Below are 24,196 nucleotides of genomic sequence, written 5' to 3'. Positions count from 1 at the left end.
TGGGCCTCCACATTAGTTGAAATTAGGTTTAGGGAATTAGGCTTAGCCCAATAACGTGTCAACCCCGATCACATTCACTTCCCACCTGCAACCAACTTGACACTAAACAGCAACCCACCACCACTTCACCATCCCTCAAGTGCATGCGGGATTGTTATGTAAACATGTTTGTTTTTTTTTCCTGAGCATGTAAACATGTTTTGATTGCTGATTTTACTTGTCCCATGAGATTATTGAGTAGGATCATGATCACAAATATATTGAACATTCATACATTTAGTTCTGATACTATATTAAACCATTACTTATTCCAACAACTTAATTTTATAGGAAATTGTAAATTTAATTATTTAATTAATACTTTAATATTAAGAAACATTGCGCATGATCTTCTCCGAATGCATGGGTACAAACTCTGTAAAAGAGCTAGCTCCCTTGGTTCAAATGAAAAATTAACAATTAGATGATCAATAAGAACAAGACTTATTAAAGAAAGTGCACGCATAGTACAATAACAAAACAAGAATTCATAAACTAAAAGTCAAAAACACAAAATTTATTTGGGCAGGATCATATCAGGTCTCGAACAGTGATTCGATTGATAATAAAAGGGAAAATTTTCGGTTGAGTTCTTCGGGCTGCTTGGATGAGCTTTTTTAGTTTCATTTGTTAGCACCAACTGTGCTCTTAACAGCATCAGCAGCCCCTTGTGCCTTGGACTTCATCTCTTGACCACTCTGCAATAATATATAGAACTCCATATGTAAGCAATCATTAGCAACAAAATGAGTTTATGTTAATATAATTATCAACTTAATTAGTTAAAACATTAATATTGTTGAACCTCTAGGAATGATTCCTTGGCACTTTGGGCAGCATTGCCGGTCTTCTCCATCATACCGCTTGCCTTTTCCTGCAATTCAAAACATGCATTATATATATATATATACACATGAAGGGACGATACATTCATACATCCATGCGTGCTATATATGTGGTATCATGCACGCATGCATGTTAACAGATGAACATGCATGAAGTATAACTCGATCACCTCAACTTGGCCCTTGGTCTGGCCAGCTTGGTAACTCGCATTCTGGGATTGGTCCATATCTTAGTTTCTGTTTGGCAACTGAGCTGTGAATTTGGGTGATTGATGAGGCTCACAATGTGAGGGAAAATGTAATTTATAGGATTTTCAAACCAATGCATGGCTTTGCACGTGTATGTTTATTGGGCATTAATTTTTGCCTTTGGACCAGGAGAGGAGCTGCTTTTGATGAGACTTATTATTCAATTAAGTTACGATTTTAGAGGGATATGGATCATAACTTTCCAAAAAAAAATTACCCATTCTACTAAAATATTCAGGGGAAATATAAATGTCAAAATCTTCTCTCAACAGCTATATAATTAATAAAAGAAGTTAAGATATTATGAGATTTAATTAAAAACCAAGCCAACCAATTTAAATTTTATTTAAAAATGAATTATTCAAGAATATATATGATTTGAATGACACGTATTATACTTATCCTTTTGGATTTTTTCTGCTTTGTACATGCATTAAAATGGCAAAGACTTAAATGCACAAACAGGATTTTGGACCATTGACGAGATGATAGAGATTGGCATTTCAGTATAAATCAAATGGGAATTTCGCAGCAACACATGATTTTGAACCGTAGTTATATGCTGATGGAAGTTGATCAAACAATTCTAGCCGTCAACATCTCTTTAACAACTTCTGCCGGCCATTGCCACCCCAGCTGACTTTCTCTCTGTTGCTAGATTAATTAAAAACATGTACTAATTAGAACCTGGGCAAGTGGCTCAGGAAAAAAAATCTCCAAAAACCAAAAACAAAATTATATATGTACGTCCCACAGAAAATCAAATGTGATGGGCGGAAAATATAGGCCGGGGAAACCGTGACTTTGTGAATTCCTGGTAAATTCATGAATAAATCTCGAGAGTTTTTCTCAAACCATATAAATCTTTTCAAATATTTACATAATAACAACTTCTCGAAAGAGTGAAAATGGAAAGACCATCGACATGATAATTGCGATTCTTATGAAACATTAATGGCAATGCAAGATGGCAGCGAAATATAATGTAGGAAAGCACGGTGCAATAAGGAGAATTAAGTTTAAATTCAAAAATGGTTTACAATTTTAAAAAAAGGAAAAACCATTTTATGAAATAGAGCCCCTACTATCAGGTCCATCCTGATAACACTCTTTTTGCAGCCTCTAATTACTATGTGACACATCATCAATTTAAGAAAAATGCAAAAAATAAAAATGAGAACTATCACACCAAATTAGGAAGAAAAAAAAACCCATAGTTGACAAGATCCAGGCCAGACCCACGGATCCATGCAGTGGGTCTCGATAGACCCACGGGTCTAGCCGGCGGTGAACGCCTCAAACCCCGCTGGCCGTAACCTGCCTCAAAACTCGTTTCTAATGCTCAAAAACCCGTTTTTAATGCCCTAAAGTTTCAAAACTCGTTTCTAATGCCAAAAAACTCATTTCTAATGCTTCAAAACTCATTTCTAATGCCTCAAAACTTATTTCTGGATTCAAAACTAAAATTTAGAGGTGAAAGGTTAACTACTTAGGGATTTTATCATCATAAAATCTAGTGTATTTTGGTTCAACTTATTTTTGTGCACTTTTTATGTTTTTGCTTATGTGTCGGTTATTGATTGAGAGCTGTAAAATGTAATTAAGATGGTCCTAATAAAAGGCTTTCTCTTTATGAAAATTAAAAAAGATTTTTCTCGAGTGACAATTTCAATAAACTCTTGTATCAATCATTGTTAAAACAAAATTAAAATTCAAAAATTTGTTGAAGTGAACATTATAAAATAATTGTAGGATAAAAATTTAATTTTTAGCATTATTCTTACTTTAAATATATTTTTTTATAAGAGTAATGCTAGAATTATAATTTTTATCTTATAATTATTTCACAATGATAGCATGTCAATTTTAATCATCTTAGAAAGAAGGTGGAGGCCCAGGTTGCGATAAGTTTAAAAAGTGTTATACATTCTCCTCTCATTCTTCTATCATCTTCTCACTTTTTAAAATTATTATTGGATTTGTGGGATTATATATGTGTGGAACTCATATAATCTCACAAATCCAATGATAATTTTAAAAAGTGAGAGAATGAGAGATAAACCCGAAGAATAAATGAAGCATTTTCCGCTCTGTTTTGAAGAAGATTTACTCCAACAACTCAATAATACTGAAAATCATTTCTCAAATGCTCAAAGATTATCGAACGTGCTATTCAGCCTAAGACAAATATATTTCAGAATAAACAAAATTGCATATAAGAACTGAAATTGGGATATTCACCCAATACAAGAAAGCTTTCTTTATAAAGTATCGCACGTTGACTTTTGACAAGTCGTATTTGTCAGCCTCCAGAGAGACTCCATCCAGGATCTCCCCTGTTCTACATGCGTAGACAATTTAGACGATGGTGTGGGACTAATATGGAGAACCCATTAGTCTACATGTTTGCAAATTCCCCCTCTCCGCTATTTGCAGGCAGTACGCCGATGTTTACGGTGCCTGAAGTGGCGCGTGGAGTGGAGCAGGGTTTTCCAGCTGATATATGGGCTCTAGCTTGGATGCAGAGTCATTGAAATAGCAGAGTTTGTGGTTGTGGGTGTTTTTCCTTTGAAACGACCTTAAATCTTAAAACGTTTCTCTACGATGAGTTAAAATATACTGAAAATTGAGTATCCATGCATAATTATTATAATAATAAAAAAAAAAAAAAGCTTTTCACTAAGACTAGTGGCCTTTGTACAATACACTCTCGCAAGTCATAATTCATGTAAATAAAAAAATTCAAGAAATAGTAAGAAACATCATGTTCTTGAATTCCTCGAAATCAAGTTGGCCGTCCAAGTTGGTGTCATAGACCCGAATCATGGTTCTACAATCCCGGCCGCTGCTGGCATCCCAAAGCTCGAGCCTTGACAACACATTCTGAAGCTCCTCGCAGGAAATGAAGCCATCGCCATTCAAATCGAACACTTTGAAAGCATTAACAAGGTCGCTCTCTTGATTCTCGTTCCCCTCCTCTACATCTTCGTTGCTGCCATTGTTTTGCTTATTCGATATGGAATCATAGAACAACAAGAAGCCATTAAAGTCGAGCCTTGTTTTTCCCGTTAGTGATTCCAGCTCGCCAAGGCTGAATTTGACGCCTGTTTTGTCAAGAAGCCAATTCAGCTCCTCGAGGCTCACGAGGCCATCTCCATTCTTGTCAAGATTCTCAAAAATCTGGTGCAAATCGCTGTTGTTGAGGATAGACATAATACCAAAGTTACCATATAGAGCCTGCTGCATGAATGAGAAAAATGGTTGGTGATTGAATATTGTATGTTAAGCGTAAGGTATATATATAGGCGAGATGAAATCTTGTCTTTTCTGGGTACGCCGTATGCAATAATATAGTACGGAAAATAAAACCAAGTGATATATTCATATTGCCGTCATTGATGGTCGATTAGGAAGTTACGATGAACTTTCGTGGCAAGTATTTTGAAAGAGACGAACATTCATCTTTTTCTCGTTTTCCAGTCAATTTCAGAAATAGAACTTTCTAGTCTATTTGATAACGCGTTTGTTCCGTGTATATATTAAGGGAATTTTCTTGTGTTAATCCTATGGATACTAACTACATATTTTCTTCATAATTAAAGAAATAAAAGAGCTTAATTAGGAAAAAAAAAAAAAAAAAAAAAGAGATAAAAGAAAAATAACAGAAAGATACATAGATGAAGTTATTTGTTCAACCTTTTGGACGAAGTAGAAGGTTGTTCACATAATGATGTGGGTTGAGTAATCATGAGGAGTGGCAAGAATGGAAGCATTCTCGCCAAGAAGAGGCGTAAGCGAGACAATTATATTTAATCAAATCATTGTTTACTTGCTCCCACTAGGATAGTTTTACGTATGGGAAAGGAAATATTACGTCATTATTCCAAGTTTTAGGTAAGTATCAAATCATTTTTTAATATTCTAATTTTTACTATTAATTAACTCTATGTGATTTGTCTGAATTTCAAATAGATTTTTTTTTTTTGGTCAATTTCTTAATAAAATTACTAAAAAATATAAGGTTAGGGATTTAATGGCTACCAAGAGGCAGAGAGGTAGAACTAAGGGGAGGGCAACGATTCCTCTATGAGGTTGTTAGGTGGAAGGGACTAGGGAGGGAGGAAAAGAGTGTAAGACAAGTTTACAAAAATGCATGGGTTATACCTAGCTTCCATTTTCTTTATTTATATTGACAAAGTTGACGTTAACTTGGAAATACTTTTCCGTTGACCAGTATTTTCCACTAGCACCAACAAAAAATGGGAAGTTTTACACCGAAATAAACGCAACCTAAATGATTAAATTCATGTATTCATATCATAAAACTTTTGAGATAAGTAACAATTTTTTTAACAAGTATAACGAAAATTTTAAGTAAAATTTTTTTAAGCGAAGAGAATGTGAAAACCTATTAATGGGTTAGATCCGACATGAAATTATACATTTGATAGAACTTCCATTAAAAATATAATGAAAATTTGGATTAAAGTATTAATTTTTCATAAGAGTAAAACTCATAGGAGTTCATCGACAAAATCAAAATTCAAAAGCTCAAAGATCAATGATTTGTAACTTGTTATATGCATAAAATTCGGAATAATAAGTAGGGTTTTTTTTTTTTTTTTTTTTTTGGTGACTTGGGGAGGATGAGTTAGTAAATGAAATATTAGAGTGGGCCTCCACTTTGATTTAGAGTAGTTGAAATTGGGTTAACGAAACTAGGCCTTGCCTAAGAGGTAGTCACATTCACTCCCACCACCAACCAATTTTTATACCCTTCAAGTTTGAAGAAACCATAACTTGACTCAATTCCAGCAGGGTATTAATGAAAATTTAAGGCGACTAATACTAATCAAGCATATGTGGAGATTTTTTATTACGGAGATTCGAACCCACGCCCCTAATACATGTCCTAACTACTTGAAAATTTCTTTGGGCCACTAAACCACCATCCTTGATGGTTTAGCATGGTGTTTGTTTTTCATTTTTCTTTTTTTGCTAAGCAATAAATTAAAGAAAGGAAAACAATAAATGGAGCCCATTAAATGTAAATTAATCGCCCAATTTTACACCCAAAGTTTTCTCTCAAACGCGATATATATATATATATATATATATATATATATATATATGTGTGTGTTGGTAAAATAAGTTAAACTACAAAGGATTTAACTAAAAATTAAGTCAATCATTTTTTTTTTCCTTAAAAAAAAAAGGGCACTCTTCAAACGAATTACTCAAAATATTTTTTGTGAAAGGGAATTATTCAAAATATGAGGATGAGTTGAATGACACGTTGTTGAATTATCACCATAAGTTCAGAAATTCTTAAAACATTGTTATATAATTTATTATAATTTTATTTTCATAAAGCAAATAAACGACTTGACTTTGTACATTAAAACGTACGGCGAACACGATTGATGTGCAGCATGCACGAGATGACATAGATTGACATTTCAACGGGAATTTCTTCGCAGAAAGTTCCAAACAAAATCCCAGCCATTAATAAAATCTTTTTTAACAACACTTTACCTGTCATTGCCACCCCAGCCGACTTTTTCTCTACAACCAATAACCAAGAAAAGCATGTATCACAAGAAACTAATTAAACTAAACTAAAATAAAATAATCTTCCCATACATAAAATCTAATGCGATGGGCGGAAAACGGGAAAAGTCATGAGTAGAAGTTTTTTTTTGGAAGCTTATCAATCATTTGAAAATTTTCTTAGTTATTTATTTATTTATTATTTTGAAGTCATAACATTTACGCAACAACAAATTTTCCAAATAGTACAAGTGGAAGACCATCCACATTCCACGTGATAAACTTTGCTGACTATTACAAAGTTTTCAACCCCAAATTAATTAAACGATAATGATCATTACCTATTTGGGATATACGTACGTACGTGAGAAAGAAAATGTAGCAAATACTTAATTATATAATAACCTTTTTTCTTTTTTTTTTTCTTCTTTTAATGGATGTAATATACACACAAATCATGAGTGATTTTCCAAATATTTTAGTCGACGATCATAGGGTATGAAAAAAAAAGTAGGTGAGATATTTGGAATATTTGGAATAGATGCTGTGGACTTTGGCTATATGTTTTGTTTGTGAGTAGAAATTGTGTTGTACTAGAGGAAAGATTTCAAGTGATAATGGACCTTTGGCGTCTAACATATTAGTAGGATATACGTGAGATTGTTGTATATATATATTTTTTATTATTTTTTTGTTGTGGATTGGCATTGTCATTTTATTTTTGGGTTCATAACGGGCTAAACTATTTTGGGACTTAGGAAGTCTGTACTCTCACCCTATATATAAGTGGAGTTAGCTGATTAGACTTCATTATGTCAATCAGTGAAATTTTAGGGTTGAGATAATTAATAGTTTCTTTCCACACAGAAAACAATATTGTTTTATACGAGTAATGCTAAACGTCTCTCTCGTGTTCCCTCCAAACTGATGTAACTTTTAAAATGATCATTAAATCAAAATTTAATAATGGTATATCACAAATTTAATAGTAATTTTAAAAATTACATCAATTTTAGGGGTCAAACACAAGAAAAACATAAAGATGACGTTTAGCATTGCTATGTTTTCTACGCTTAGGGCATCCACCGGAAAAACATCATGTAAGAAATGAGAAAAACTTATCCTCAAACAAGAAATGGCCAAACATACTTGATTACACATGCTATGAAGAGCAGAAGTTAATTTATTGATAATTTCTTTGTTAATTTGTTTCCAAATAAATTCTTATTTCATCTAAAAGGAAATTAATTAATAATGATATATTATGATTCCACCAAATAAATCAAGAAATAGTACTAAGAAACATCATGTTCTTGAACTCCTCGAAATCAAGTTGGCCGTCCAAGTTGGTGTCATAGACGCCAATCATAGCTCTACAATCCCGGCCGCTGCTGGTATCCCAAAGCTCCAGCCTTGACAGCACATTCTGAAGCTCCTCGCAAGAAATGAAGCCATCGCCATTCAAATCAAACACCTTGAATGCATTAACAAGGTCGTTCTCTTCATTCTCATCTTCATCGCCGCCATTGTTCTGCTTTGATATGGAATCACAGAAGAACAAGAACTCATTAAAGTCGAACCTTGATTTTCCCGCTACGGATTCGAGCTCGCCAAGGCTGAATTTGACGCCCGTTTTCTCAAGAAGCCAATTGAGCTCCTCCAGGCTCACAAGGCCATCTCCATTCTTGTCAAGATTCTCAAAAATCTGGTGCAAGTCGTTGGTGTTGAGGAGAGACATAATGCCAAAGTTACCATAAAGAACCTGCATGAATGAGAAATGGAAAAAAAAAAAAAAAAAAAATTGTGTTAGAATATAGAAGGGTTGAGACAATCAAAAAAATACTTTTAATAAAGTAAAAAATACAAAATATAATAAGCAGCATTCAAATCCAAAACTCAATACACTCGAAACTAGTTGACTCGTGCAAGAAATTTTCTACTTATTAATCTAATTTTCTTAGTAAGCTCTATATATTTCTCTGAGCACTCAGTCAGTACTGAAAAAGAAAAATAAAAAGAAAAAAAAGGTATATGTTAGGGCTTCACGGTAGGCTAGCACTATAAGAGGTGACACTAATTGACATATCCATGAAGTAAACACGTGAGGTGGGGATTTGGCTAAAAGTCGGCTAGGGGCAAACCCATTAGTACTTTTCCCATACCAAGAGGAAAGCCAACAATAAAGGCTATTAAAGACAACCCTTTTTTTTTTTTTTTTTTTGAAGGGGAAATTATTTTAGTCTCATTAATTGATGAAAGATCATGAGTATAAAATACTTACATTACAGAACAAAAGCTCTGAAAAATTATAGTCGAAGCTACAAAGTTATAAGTTATAGATACATAAATAACAATTTGACATTCAAGACCTATTTATGACATTGAAATCCGCTAACACATGACTAATTTTCAGTTATAACAACAGGTCTGCTCCAGATAGACTCAATCTGATACATAGGTAGCAACATCCTCCTGCCGAAACTCATTCTCGTCAACTCGCAAGCTAGGAAATTATTCATATCCACAACCCAACAGGCTAGGACCACAAAATACAGGGAAAACAGAAAAACATGGAAAAATAAAAAAACACAAAAGCCCACAAAATACTACCAGAGGAAGATTGCCGGATGATTCTAGCCAGAGCATGAAAAAACCACACGCAGGCTCATTCAAGTCATGATCCATTGCGGGGTTGTTGGAATCAGAAGCGGTAGGTGTCGTTGGAAGCAGGCGGGGCCAGTGCGCGCGGTGGAGGGGCGCGAGTTTAGGTGGGTCTGACAGGGGGACGTAAATCGAGGTTTGAACAGTTCGATCCAAGAGCCCCATCAACCCCGAAAAAAGACACGGCAAAAATGGTGGACGGCACACCCTGCGTGGTGGTGCTTGAGCTTGTAACAAAAGAAAAGTAGGAAAAGGAAAATTAGGGGTGGGGGTGGGTGCCGCTTGAGCTTCAACAAGAAGACCTAGCGCCGCATAGCTGTCCCCCCCTCCCTCCCCCGGCTATTAAAAACTGTTGAGAAGGATTGTTTGCAATGAAATAATAATCCCATTTTTTTACTTATTATAAATGTTGATTCAAGAGTTGATAGAAATAGATAGTACCACATTAACTCATTGGTATTATAGTGTGATAGGAAATGAATATGTAGCATGACGGGTTACATACAAAATGGTATAAAAAGAAACCAAATAATAAATATTATGGTGATAGGATGGTCACGAAAGTTAGGAAGAAAGTTAGAGTTTTGAAAAAGACGTTAATCATATTCGCCTTGCTATTAAACATGCAGTGGTAGAACTGTAGAAGGCTTCAATAACATAATTTTTACCGTTCTCAACCGAGATTGTCCTCAAGATTAAGTAATTGAACCATTCATTGCTAAAGCCTACTAGCTCCTAAGCCTCATACCTTGTAATCTATTTATAAAGTTCACCGCAATGCCAATTAACCTATGCATGATTTATTTAGATGGACCACCTCTTCTAATTTTAGTGAATGCATTCTTATTTCATCCCCGCGATTGTAGTTTCCATTAATGATCTCAACACTGCGATGCTAATTAACCTACATATGATTTAGCTAGATGGACCGCATCTTTTAATTTTAGTGAATGCATTCTCATTTCATCTATTCCCACAATAGTATAGCTTCCATTAATGATCTCAACACTACAGTACTAATTAACCTATGTATGATTTAGCCAGATGGACCGCCTCTTCTAACTTTAGTGAATGCATTCTCATCTCATCCATTCACAAGATAGATAGTGTAGTTTCCATTAATGATCTCAACACCCTAGTCTAGTTTTTTATTGTGTCCCTTTTTTTTAATTAGTTTATTTGTGTTATATTTTCTCAGAAAAAAAGAAAAAAGAAAAAAAAGAATGAAATTGTTATCGGGCTCATAAACTATTTTCCTTTTTCCCCATTTCCATCAAAGCAACATAGCACCTAACGGAACATCATCATCCCTTCCTTTCCCTTTCTCCCCAATCCCTGTCCTTTTCATTCCCACAAAATGGCAACTCCAGTTTATCTGGAAACAAATTTATACTCTGAAGAACATGAAAAACATAACTGCTATAGAAAGCAAATAAAAAAGACAAAACATAGCACTTTCCATTTGGGGCATTTATTCCATGAATCCTTAAAATCACATGGACAAATGTTTTATAAAAATTGTTCAATTTACTTTATACGTACACATTGTTCAGGTTGCTGGAAACAACCTGAATAAATAGTCACTGGTATGTTTTCTGCTTCTTAACGAATGTAACATAAATCTTCCTTATAAATGCCAAATTATAAGTCATTGAACAACTACTTGAGAAGTAAATACAAACTTTTGTGTGCTCATAAAAAATAATATATATATATATATATATATATATATATATATATATATATATATATATATATATATATATATTTTTAAAAAAAGAACACAAACTTTTATCCACTAAGCAAATACAAAAAAATCTATAAACTATTATTACATTTCTTATTCCTTGTTAACGAGGCACACTTGCATGCACACACGGTCTCTAAAAGTTTCATGTGTTCTTTAAACATGTAAGAAGCACATTTTTTATTTATTTATTAATGCTATTAAAAAAACATGTGCTTCTCACATGTTAAGGGGCCTATGACACTTTTAGAGAGGAAATTTCTGTCCAAACCTCTTATAAACACACCAAGGGCAACTCATTTATGCACCAAAATTGAATCATTTCTCACTATCTTGAAAATGAAAAATTAGAAATCTTTGTAAAAAAAAATTGAAAAGTAAAAACCATGCAAAATTTTTACCTGACGGCTTAGATATCATTATTTCACAAAACATTTTCAGACCCAAGTTAAGGTAAATAAATAAGGTACTAAATAAAGAAAAAATCATTTCTGGCTTGAGACAAGATATGACAATTCTCCGGAGTTCACATTCAAGGGTTCAAGCAAAACTTGCCAGGCTCGGAGTAATTCTTTTCAAGCTGCTCTATTTTGTTGATTTTGAAACCCCTGATCCTAAGTTCCTCAGGCACTGAAGCATCTTTGTGATCAACATTTTCGAGGATCCAACCTTTATTCTGCACTGAACCTCGTACTTTTACCTATTTAAAAAGCTCATGTTATTGAAACATACATAATCATATGGTTAAAGGTATACATTTTCAAACAAAACCAAAGATTGAGATAATTAACAAAATTAAACTAATCTAAATAAACAAAAAATATGACACCAACATTGGAAAACAAATGAGATGAACAGGAACTAAATTGTAATGAGAGGATATGCAAATAGTTTCTCATATGAAGTTTTGGAGGAAAAATTTAAGAACAAATAGTTAGAAAAGACTAGGTTTTGAAAGAGCTAGCATACACCAACACGTTAAATATATGTGGAATTCAGGAATTTAGCATAAAATAGGCGATATTTGCAACATTCATGATTAAAAAAGACAATTTTTGAAAAACTTTAACTAGACACATGGAAATTGATTTATGTTCACAAGGTAAAAGAAGTAGAGCATATAATTTTAAACTGTCAAGGAAAAAGAAAAGAAAGAAAACACTAAATTTTGCCACATCACAATCTGCACGTATCAGCTTGTCTTGGCTTACTTCTGCATCATCAATAGCTTCGATGAGAAGAGCTCCATCCAAGGAGAGATCCTCAAGAAAGATGTTACGGCCCTTAATGGCCATAGTTGACCTCTGAGAAAAAGCACAATTTCCAGAAACTTTTCTTTTGACTTCTGCAAAAGTCAGACCCCATTTGGGCTTCCATGCAATACGAGGCCACACTTCTACCTCTTGCCCATTGAACACCTGTAGTACTGGATCGCTAACTTGGGCACCAGCCTGGCAGAACAGAAAAAGGGAAAACCCAATAATTCAATTAGCAGAGAGAGAGGCAGTTCAAATTTGTGCATTATTATTGAGGCAGTTCCAAATTACCGACAACTGAACTAGTCTCATGTCAAATCCACCAGAGCATAATAAGAATAAAAACTATGTACACCTTTATATACACATGTTTTCCCTTTACAAGCACATAGATTCTAATGTGGAACTGGAAGTACTAGTTGCACTCAGTTATGGCATAGTAAAATGTCTGGAATGGTTTATGTTTGTTCACATCGCTCACAGAAGTGCAGTTCAAATAAAAGAAAATGCATCAACCGTCTTATAAAGCATGCATGGATATGAATTTAGGGGATAGTAAGTAGGCCATGGTTTTGGTTTTGGCCATTTGAAAAGGTAACCGAGATTATTCAGTAAAATAGGACACAAGGAACTTGGAATCGTTGCAGTGTGTGAATCTGTGCTAATTTAAAAGACCAACTACAAGTTGGAAGGCTTGCCCAAAAAGTGCATGGAGACAAATCTCATCATATGGGGTTAAAGAACCAAAAAAAAAAAAATCCAAATGAAATTTGCATATCGAAGAATTCATATATAAATTAGATAAGTCACATGCATATAGACGTTTACATATACTCAATATGAAGACCAAAACAAACCCATTTTAGAGTTTCTATACCAATAAGATTTAAGACGAGAAATCTTTATCATCCATCACAATTTCAACTATTTCTCGTTCTGTATGATTTAAATTATTTCTATATATAATCAGCAAATAGACTCTATGGAGACCCTCAGGTCACTGATCCAATTGGAGAAGCTCTCTTGTTCTTTGGCTTTTCTGAGTACAAGTTGGACGTCCTCTTACCCAGTCAGTAACGATATATCTTTGATCATAACCAGTGGTTTATAACGGGGAGCACTAAACATGCCTCTAAAAAGTATGCATGTATTGATGAGCCGACAGAAGTGTAAAGGTAGGATGAGAATATCTAGTTTATAGTTATACTAAGCATGCATGCCAATAGGCAAGATAGCTTCCTGTGGCTTTCATGGGGAAGAAGTTACTTTTCAAAGAGTTTGAATGCACATATTCCTTCGACCTTTCCAGCTTAATTCAACAATCTCAGCAGCATCCCGATTTATAATGCGCAAAAGTTTGTACGGGATTAAAATATTCTTTACCTCTCTAAGAATAAGGCTGTTCGCACGATAGATGGCTATTTCTCCAGAAGTTGCGCTATGATATGGATTTCCTTTTGGTACCTTTAATTAAAATCAAGCAAATGATCAGAAATTAAATCAAACCAAACTGAAACCCGAATTTATATTTAACCTCAACATTGTAAGATAGTTGTGGGATGAAAATATTGTTTCTAGCGTCACTCTTTAACTAATAATCATAGAATGAAATATCATATGAAATAAAATAGAGGCAAATAAATACCATTGATATTTACAGCCCAAGGTTTCCGGGTGGACTTATAAAGACAAAAACAGAAATACATGCATAAATATCAATAAGTAATAATCTAAATGGGAACCCGATACATCCATCCAATAGAAATAAATGAGTGATTTACTGATTGAAGCTCAATGGATATCAGATTTATAACCACATAGATACATAACCTAGAAGATAAAGGACAGGTGTCCATTATCTATAGAAGAAACAAGAAATATTTCATCATAAAACACGTCTTTTCCTAATAGGCTTGAGCTACCGGGCTTCCTTGTTAAATGTGTTGCTATAGCAGTTCTTGCAGCCATCTAGACTCAACAACTAAATCTAAGTATCTTTGATGGCACGATCTAACATAACATGATTGAAGATCACACGCAGTGGAAACTTTGGCAAGACCAAGTGAAGTAACTATAACTACCCTGTCAACAATTATGTATAAGGCAAATGTCTGTTATAGATAAAATAATTTTCAAGACAGTTTAGACCATGATTTAGACAATGGAAGTGTACTCCTGAACATGAATTTCCATATGATGGGCAAAACCTCCATTTTTTCGAACAAAATCACAGGGTGATCCCACTAAAACATCACATTGTTTAGCACTTGATCTCTGAGGAGCTCTTGCATGAAGGAGATAAATTGACCATATGGTAAAATATATGAAAAAAATGTCTTTTCAGCCATGGAAAAAGGGGGGTAGTCTGTTTTATTCTAAGGCATAAATTTATTAGTTCAAACATCATAAAATCATCATCCTATCAATCAAGGAAATGCCCCTACAACATGAGTTTTTGAAAAACTACACTCTCGTAAGATTAACTTGTCTGACTTGGAAAGAAACTCCATTAGTTTTTAAGAAGCCTCCAGAATAACACTCTAGAACTGACTCCAAAGAAAAGCCAAAGGATTTTCATGATTTTCTTACCTTAGCAGCATCCTCAGGGTTGTTCTTTACAGGTGCATAAGCAAGCCATGCATCCATCACCTGATCATCACAGTACAACTACTAAGCAAACAATGAGAGCAACAATAATAGAAATGTCTTAATAGCATATGCTATCACAAACAAAAAAAATTTGAAGAAATTTTATTAGAAAGCATTAAAAAGACCAAGCCATCTCAACTTCTAAGACTCAAGGAAAAGAAATTCAGATTTTGAGTGGCTTTAACTTGCTGAAAACTCATTTCCTCACTCAGGGAAGCATAAATTACCGTAAATCCGACCCTTGCTGATGCAGGCAAAGTTTTTGGATAGTCTTGCATCATACACTCAAGTCGAGTTGAGGATTTAAATGAATTTTTGCTGGCATCTTTGTATCTGTAGTAAGATTGAATAGAATGGATGATATTGTAAAGCAAAAAGCAGAACTAGCACGTGTTGCAGTATTACACACACACATATAGGAGTCCGTTGACAAAAAGTTCTCTCCATGCCAACTTGCTTGCTAAACATCAAGCCCATCATAAATCAAAAGGTAGTGCATCTCTATAGTGCTGAAAATTGACAATTATTTATATAAACAAGTTTTGATAAGTAGTTATTTATATAAACAAGTCGGAGTTTATGGATAGAATAGCTATTGGAAATGTATTGATTTGATATTTGGCATACTCAGAGAAAACAAAGTATGATTTACCATGTGTTTGCAAAAATATACTACAAAAAGTTAGAAGAGATTGTGTAAAACTAAGCTAATTTTAGAAAGATATAATCTGATCCATGCTTTGGATTCTTTAACAGTTTTTCCAACATAAATAAACAATCACACTGAATCTAACTCTTATTGCCTGCAAGGGAACCCAAAATGAAAGCAGCTTCATATTTAATGTTCTTCTACGCTATAATTGCTTCATTCCCTTCTGCGAGCAAAATAATTCAAGAACCGTTGACATTTCTCCAAGGCTAGTGGGTCAAAACAACCAAATAGAAAATTTATAATTTAATTTACATGTGGATGTGACTCACCCATTCAACCAATTAGCCAGATGAATTATTTTTACCATATCGAATCAGTAAAAGTTCTGAAGGCCACATTGTCCTACTGGAGGTCTATAGTGTATTTAGAGGGGAGGGGGGATTCACAAATAAAAAACAATTAAAAAGATAAAAATGAATTTTCTTTTGAAAAACTTGATTACTGAAAGTTAAGCACATAGTAGTTTCAAGGTTAAGAAATATAGAGGAGGCTTACTTTGGGTTAACAAACTCCTTTATAGAACCTCTTGTTTTTGTGAGCTCCCCAATGTAGGGATCAATTTCCAAAATCAACTGAAAAAAGAAAAATACAAGTCAAGCCTAATCATATAACAGCTTTGTTAAATAGAATGTGCAATATATCAAAATCTAACTAAAATGCAAAATCCAAGATGTACAATATTATTTAATCTAAAGTCAATTTGATGATACCCCAAATGTACCAAGAAAATTTTGGTAATTTCCGTTGAAAATGAAAGAATAAATGTTTCTAGGATTAGTAATTCATCAATAAATCAAAGTAAAAGAATACTCGACCTTTTCTAAACTTTTCATATAATTTTCAGTAGAGCATCCAACTCAAAAGTTTAAGTTAGTATGTGAGAATACAAAAAAGTACTTTTGCACATAATCAAGCATAAACCCAGCCGATGACGATTCCTTACAATCCCCTCTCACGTTCAAAACCGAGACCAAGGTCAAGGGGTCCATTGACCCAACCAAAACAAAGATATCAGGCTTGACATGTAAAATCCAAGAACAAACAAATAAATTGGTCTCCAACGTTGGGATAGTTTGAAAATTAATACCATTCCTCCTTACCAAATTCCGTGAGACACCACTCCACTATACCAAATTCCACCCCCTTTCCCTGGTCTTCTATTATGTTGGGGAAAGTTTGAAAATTAATTATGAGAATTGCATCAGTGGCTGAAAATTCAGCAAATTTTCCATTACACCTAGCAGCACTCAATTTAACTGTATGAATGACTTACTTGAACAAACTAAAGCATAAATTTGATAGGGCTAATATAAGAGACAGCATCCTATTTTATTGGAGTTGATGAGTTTGTTCCAGAAGCTTACTTGATTTATATTCCCTGGGAAAGGAGAATAGCCGGTCTCATCATTAACATCTCCCCCATCATGTCCAGTTGCTCTAAGCAAAGGATCAAGCTGATTGTATTCCACATTGATCACCATCGCCCTCCCTGGAGCAATTTAATTTGTAGATGAATGATATTAAAGACTAGAATAGAAACAATATTGTCCATGTGGACACCAGAGCAAATATGAATCTATCATGTTTTACAATGTTGTAGTTTGCATGAACGGTTTAGAGAAAAGGTAGAGGCTCGTCACATAGCTACCTCACACATCTTATTACATAGATTTTGATAAATATAACAATGACCAATACCCTCAACCCTAATAACTCTCACAAACCCTAATAACTCTTTTAACACTCCTCTGCATAAAGATCATATAAGCCTAGCTTGGAAGAAACAAGCAAACGAAAAACATACTCTAATATACACCAAAAGACTTCGGTGTTGAAAAGTTTTACAACCCAAGTTTTTATCTCCAAATAAGGCAAATTTCTAAGACCTAACAATGAGCAACAAATTGCTAATATAAACGTTAATTTGACAAGTGAAAGATGCCTCATGCATAATTATTCAATTCAAAGCACTTGGTTCTCAGTGGCAAGAAGGGAAGATTCTAAAATGGTGTTTAGCTGTCATAATAGAATAAATAGAATAATATGAATCTCAAACATTCTGTCTTGAAATCCTCATCAAATTTCTTCTTGCCATGTGATTTGTCATAACAAAAAATCTAAAATGTAGGCAGATTGAGTGATTTTAACATATTCATCAAGGATCCGTCACCAACATATCGGTGACTCAAGTCAGATTAAATCTCCTAACAGGGACATATGATTTTTAAGTCTTGTGAATCAGATAAAATCTTGATTGCCGTGCCAGCAGCTATAATATGCATCGGCGAATTGCAATTTAATTCACATCAGTTGATTGTTTCATGGTGTCATACTAATCAATGAGATGATAAATATCAATGGCTAAGGGGTAGCAAATAACAGTTTTCTGAATGCCACATACCAAAAGAGGGGTATTGACAGCAGGAACTTATGCATATATGGACATAGACTGGCATTTTCTTTCTTTTTGTATGTTTATAGCAACATCTTACTACGAACTACCACAAGTATCTGAATTGATGGCTCAAATGACATAACTGGGAGTTTTAGGCCAAAAGGGGATGCAAGTTGGACAGGGAAGCTAAGATTATTGGGAAGAACCACGATTCTGGAAAACACCACTTCTTCAGATCATATATTTTAGTTCATTTAAAGAATCCTAAGAAAATTCTAAATATATTATTCAGCTAAAAGGCTCTACTAATGATTCAATTTGGCTATGTTAGGGTGTGAATGGTATGTGCGAAACAGTAGAAATCATTAATCCAGGCTAACACGCCCTCTCATTTGCGTAGTACAAACGCCATACCAGCAAATGATAGTAAGCATTTTACAGGTATATATTTTTCCAAGAACATAAATAGAAGCTTCTTACTGATACATATGATGTACTTTTAGGCAAGTTATATTAATTCTGTCTGAATTGAAAATCCTGCATAATATTTAATGATTGTTACCAATGTAACAGCAAGCATCAAGCCAATCAACCTTCAGAAGCAAGTCAGTAGTAATGATTTTTTAATATACGTCCAAATTTATTCATATGAATTATTGAGTGCAACAACATTCAAAACTCAGTCACTGTAGTAAATGAACAGCAGAATGGACAAAAGTTTCAGAAAGCTCCACACAAATAACTTCCAGATAACAACAGCCATGAAGCAAGTTGACAATTGTGAACTACAAGCAATGAAAATAAGTGTTCATTAAAATGAAAAATACCATCAGGATGAGTAAGTTTGGTGATTCCTCCAATTGCTTCTTTTGCTTTACGTGGAACAGCAAGAGAGTTAACATGATATTGTCTGGTAGCACTTACACCAAGAGCTGCTGGAATTGCCTTCACGCAAACAAGTAAACAATGATGAGCATGTTGATTTTGCAACCGAGCACAGCTCTAAAATAGTAAGACATATATAGACAAAACAACGAAACATTGAAGCAACTAACCTTGAATAATAGTCCATTTGTATCTTGGAAGAACAGAACCCATCTCAAACCAGCAGCATGCCTGAAATAATCATGATGCACTATCAAAATCATGAAAGTCCATTTTGCCAGGCTAAATTTGAAATGAAAGCATATCATGTGACATTATAACTGTATCCACTACTATGAATTTCCAAAGGTAGCTTTAAAATTTAAGGAAAAAGCTACAATCAATGTTGATCAAAAGATTGTAAACCTATCAATTATACTTCAGATAGGGGCTTACTAAATAAACAGATAACTAGATGGTGTAAATTGTTATTATTTTTTACCTCACCAAGAGAACAGCCATTAGCTTTAGTTTTACTAAGAAGACCAAAGGTTTTCAAGTGTTTAACCAGTATGAGATGTGTGTGGAAGGATACACACATTAAGAGCTCATAGTTGTACACAAACAAGCAGACCAAGATCAGCGATAACAAATATAAAGTGAAACATAATGATGAACTCATAAGCATAAGAAATTCCAGAAATTGAGTGAGATTTTAAGAATTACCAAGCTTTCAGAAGGCCACTAGAAAAAAGAAGTGAATGCACATCACCATGGCCATGAGGTTTTGTCTGTCACAAAGAGAAAAGGGTCAAGCGAACAGATATGCAATGAAGTTCCACGGTGAAAGAGATCACAGTGACCTTGAAATATCAACAGATTTGAGTTGATGTCAACGACTAAATTATCATGTACACTAGATGCAATGGCTACCTGAATTCTGTATTTGTTATTGGGGTCAACTGCAAGCCTGGCATCATTATCAGACAAGCATGCAACTTTTTCCTGAAATAATGGTAAAGTTAGCATTTCTATGAAGCCATTTCACAACTTACTGAGCTTTCCCAATAAGACATCACCGGCCAGTCAAATACCTGCTTTAGAAGTTTTACTTGCGTAGGTTCCATCCCAAAATAAGAATTTGATTCTAACAGCTGTATAGTACGTGCATGTGTGTCATCTGATGTCATTATAACAAAAGGAATTTGTGCTTGACAATCACCTACAAAAATAAAAGCAACGCTATTACTTTAAACAAAACGGAAAACATTTTTTTTTTTTAGGAATAATAATAATATTATTGAAAGAAAGGGGCAAAGCTTTTGAACACAAAGAGTATACAAGAGAGCTACACCCTATAGACTTCTACAATCTAAAGAATTAATCAGATCTACCAGATTCACTTAGCTGTCATTCTCATTCCATTCCATCTTTCTATAAGAACTTTTGCCGGAAAAGGGATAGCCACTTTTCCCAGAAGAAATGACTTATCAATCCTCAAATTTCTAGAAGTAGCCTCCTTTGCATGTTTTCTATCTAGGCAACATTCATAAGGTGGAACATTTCATTAAAAGAAATGGGTCACTCTGAAGCATTTCGTGGTGTAAAAATCAAACTCAAATTTTCAGCTGCCAAGTGACTGTTCATCTGCTTCTTACATTTGCATCTGTTTTTTAAAGTCTCAAGTTCCTTGGTCTCACATAACGCAGCTATGTCCTTGCAGTCAACAGAATTCTCTTGAAGAGGGAGAACTACGAGGGAAAGGAAAATAATTTTACAATATCAAGGCATGCAAGAAGATGGTACAAGAACCTGTTCTCTTCCTAGAGGCACCTTAACTTTTTATCTAATAGGGTTTTAGAATACACCAACGTAAGAATTCGAAATAAATCTTTTTGCAGTGAAGATTTCATATTACTGAATGATAAAACATGGTCCATGACAAATCACAAAAAACTGACAGTAAATTACCAAGATAACATCCAAAGCAGTCTCTAGATTTTACATGACGATAAGCATTGGGTGATAACAAACCTTGTGTCAGTCTACAGCTATCTTCTTGAAGAGCCAGAATAGACTCGATGTAATACTGTAAGAAACATGTCCCCGTAGTGGTCTCTGCTGGAAGAGCCACCTGTAAGTTTTTTTTTAGGTTATGGGAACCAATTTTGAGAAAAACGTGGGCAAATAAGTCATCAGCCTCACTTAGATGTCTGTCATATTAACTACAAAATCTAAGTTTCATGTAAGGTCACATGCATCTGCTAATCCAGAGGTGGTATCAAATACACACATTAGCAACAAATTTGAAAATAAATAATTAAGAAAGCTATATGCCAACCATGACTGATTTCAACGGAGTATTGTGTCAAGAAACATGTCCATACCAATGAGGATTCAATAAGATACAAATGCATTTGTAGGATGCTTTAAATTGCTTGAAATTGGGGACGAGAAAATCAAGTAATATCATATGGCCCACTACAATTTATACCAAGGGATAAACTAGTGAGAGATTCTAATTGAAGATATTACAAGAAAAAAGAAATAGGTTAAATAGAAGACAAATCAAGGCTAGAAAAAAAAAATCAAAATCAAAATCAAAATCATGAAATTTAATAATATTGATAGGCCAAATTGTTACCAAATTATGTTGGTTGTCTAGATTGATGAAATTTAATAATATTGAGATCCACCAAAGAATCAAAATCACATATAATCAAGAATTAGTCACCTTTATTCCATTGTATCCTAGGCGTTCCCCTAGCCCTCCTGCAACAAGAACAAATGCTGCTTTTTGGGCTTCTCTGACGCCTGCCTCCTCAAAATTGATAAAGTCGTTGTCACCAAAAGTCAAAACCTCTCCTTTTGGAACCTGCAAAATTATTTGATCATGTATCGACCAAGTTTTAATATTCTGTAGAAAAATAGAGACTGATAGGCTCAGCATATCTTACCAAGAATCTGTATCATGTTTGTATGGATGAGTTACACATGGTGAAGATTGAGGATATATGGTATTGCCCCAAACAAAAAGAACCCATACATATGAATGGGATTTGGCGCATTGCGCTTTTTTTTTTATATATACAATATTACTTATATAAAAATAAAAAAAATAAAAAAAAGAAAAGAATGGGATTGCCTAAAATGCTCCAAGCAATTATTTTTTTTCATTGTTTAGCTGACTAAATTAAGTCAGCAACAATAATCACAAAACCTACGTATCTCTTTGTTTTTACTGGCATCAAGAAATAATTTGGACAAAATGAAAAGAGCCCTTCCAACAACACACTATCTGCTTTGATAACCAATTTGGCCATATCAGATTAAAAGTGGTTTTTCAAAAGAGGGAGACAATTGACCAACCAGGGAATAGAAGATAGAAGGCTCACTAAAGTAACTAAACTTAAACTTAATTTAATGGGAAAGTAATATAACTACAACTTTCAACAGTAGATGCCAAGAACGACTGGTCCCAATTCTGGCTTATCTACTGTTGGGGTTATGGACATACTTAAAAAGTAAAAATAATGCCACAACACCAAATGCTTGAGTGCAAAGGTATACTGACTTTTAAATATACCAAACACCAATATTTCAATTAGATGATAAGCACTGAGTTGGATCGTGAAGTTAGCAACACTAAGATACCATAATGTCAAACTTGCATTTGTTTGCAGGTCTCTGTACAAATAGTATGATGCATTTATGACACCTAGGAATTAGTTTAGCAGAATAAATGTTTTCCTTGTCCCTATTTACATTGAAGGCCTCGTGAAATGTAAGATTAATTCAGGTCATAAGTTTGTAAGCATGAGATATGTATTCACTTACAGAAGGAGTGAAGCCATCAAATGGGTTCCTTCCTGCTTTTGAATCTGCTAAAAGTTCCCTGGCAGTTTTAATATAAGATGTCAAGCCCCCAGGATAGCTTGAATTAAGACGAGCCACCTGGAATAAAATTGCAATCAGAAGAAGAAATGGAAAGCCAAATATATAGTTTAAAATTAATCAAGCATCTAAAGAAATATAGTTAAGACCACAATACCAAAAAAAAAAAAAAAATCGCACATTTATAAAATCAGATCAACCAAACAGAACAGAACAAAAGAAAAAACAAATTCCACATAAAAAAGCGAAATCTCCATCCAATCCAATCCAAAATTCAAATACCATAAGAAATCCAGAAAAAAAAAAAAAAAAAAAAAAACCCGAACCTGCTCAAAAAAACCTTTCTTTTCCTCGTCATCGACACCGGGCTCAGCCCAATGCTCGAACAAGTGACTCTGTCCCATCTCCAACAGCATCCTCGCCAACTCAATCTGCCACATCGCCACCATTCCCAATTAAAACCAACCAATTCACCAGAATCACACTCAACAACACAATTCGTATATACACACACGTATACGCACCTGTTCCGCAGAGAGAAGGTGGAGGTTCTTCTGCAAATTAGGAGCGGAGGCGGCAAAATCGGGATGTATGCCGAGCTTGGAGAGGCTCTCGGTGGTGGACTCGAGGGCTGTTGAAGCCATTATCGCAGAGATCTTGCGGTGCGGTCGGTGAGAGCGTGAAATTTATAAGGAATGGTGGTGGTAGTAGTAATAGAGATGAAGTTTACGTAGACAGCCGAAACCTCGTTTTGGTGGTGTGGATCTGAGCCAAGATAGAGAGATTAGAGAGTGTTTTTAAATAGTTCCGTAACCGAATAATGGCATGGCTGACATGGCTTCTGGTTTGCCTACATCAGCATTGCAAGCAGTTGCGGGACAACGATTGCAATGCTGAGTGACGTTGAAAAACAGCCATCTGGTGGGTGCTAAACTTTTCTTTGATTCTGATGATTGAATATTTGATAATAATTATCTGACACATCACCTTTATACCCACCTTTTTTTTTTTCTTTTGTCGTGACTGTTGAACTAACCTAAAACAGTGGGCGTTGAACCAAGCTTTGTTAAGCATATGCTTGGCCACGTGCAAACAACCATATTCCTTTTTTACTTAAAAAAAAAAAAGGCATATTCCTTTGTTATCTTTTCTTTTCTAAAGTTTATTGATCGATGCTTTTTTTCACACTAACGTCGCAATGATGGTTGTGATTACTTGAGATACGGATAAGTATTAGGAAGCCAAAGAAATAAATTTAGAAAAAATTTTAAATTAATGTGGCAAGAGTTTTCAAATAAAAAAAATAAAATTTTCTTTATCTTGTCTACCACTCAC

At 34.4% G+C, this 24,196-nt stretch overlaps 3 protein-coding genes across 3 annotated transcripts; all 3 read right to left on the bottom strand.

The window, feature by feature from the left end:
• Positions 1-3,836: 3,836 nt before the first annotated feature.
• LOC132185799 (probable calcium-binding protein CML44) lies at positions 3,837-4,850 on the bottom strand. Its single transcript, XM_059599592.1, has 2 exons — positions 4,830-4,850; positions 3,837-4,373 (listed from the first exon to the last, which is right to left on the bottom strand). Exon 2 carries the CDS (start codon positions 4,344-4,346, stop codon positions 3,876-3,878), a length of 471 nt encoding a protein of 156 aa, XP_059455575.1. The 5' UTR covers positions 4,347-4,373; positions 4,830-4,850; the 3' UTR covers positions 3,837-3,875.
• A 3,115-nt stretch (positions 4,851-7,965) lies between these two features.
• Positions 7,966-8,439, bottom strand: LOC132185879 (probable calcium-binding protein CML44). Its single transcript, XM_059599681.1, has one exon. The coding sequence runs from the start codon at positions 8,419-8,421 to the stop codon at positions 7,966-7,968; it is 456 nt and encodes a 151-aa protein (XP_059455664.1). The 5' UTR covers positions 8,422-8,439.
• A 2,985-nt stretch (positions 8,440-11,424) lies between these two features.
• Positions 11,425-23,773, bottom strand: LOC132185829 (UDP-sugar pyrophosphorylase). Its single transcript, XM_059599625.1, has 17 exons — positions 23,386-23,773; positions 23,188-23,292; positions 22,805-22,921; positions 21,702-21,842; positions 21,002-21,101; positions 20,062-20,189; positions 19,901-19,972; positions 19,694-19,758; positions 19,159-19,219; positions 18,931-19,048; positions 17,073-17,197; positions 16,204-16,280; positions 15,224-15,329; positions 14,937-14,996; positions 13,731-13,811; positions 12,303-12,542; positions 11,425-11,791 (listed from the first exon to the last, which is right to left on the bottom strand). The coding sequence occupies exons 1-17, from the start codon at positions 23,503-23,505 to the stop codon at positions 11,624-11,626; spliced, it is 1,884 nt and encodes a 627-aa protein (XP_059455608.1). The 5' UTR covers positions 23,506-23,773; the 3' UTR covers positions 11,425-11,623.
• Positions 23,774-24,196: the final 423 nt, after the last annotated feature.

Source organism: Corylus avellana, chromosome ca6, assembly GCF_901000735.1.
Source record: "Corylus avellana chromosome ca6, CavTom2PMs-1.0".
Taxonomy (NCBI): domain Eukaryota; kingdom Viridiplantae; phylum Streptophyta; class Magnoliopsida; order Fagales; family Betulaceae; genus Corylus; species Corylus avellana.
This window is presented reverse-complemented; position numbering and strand designations above follow the sequence as displayed.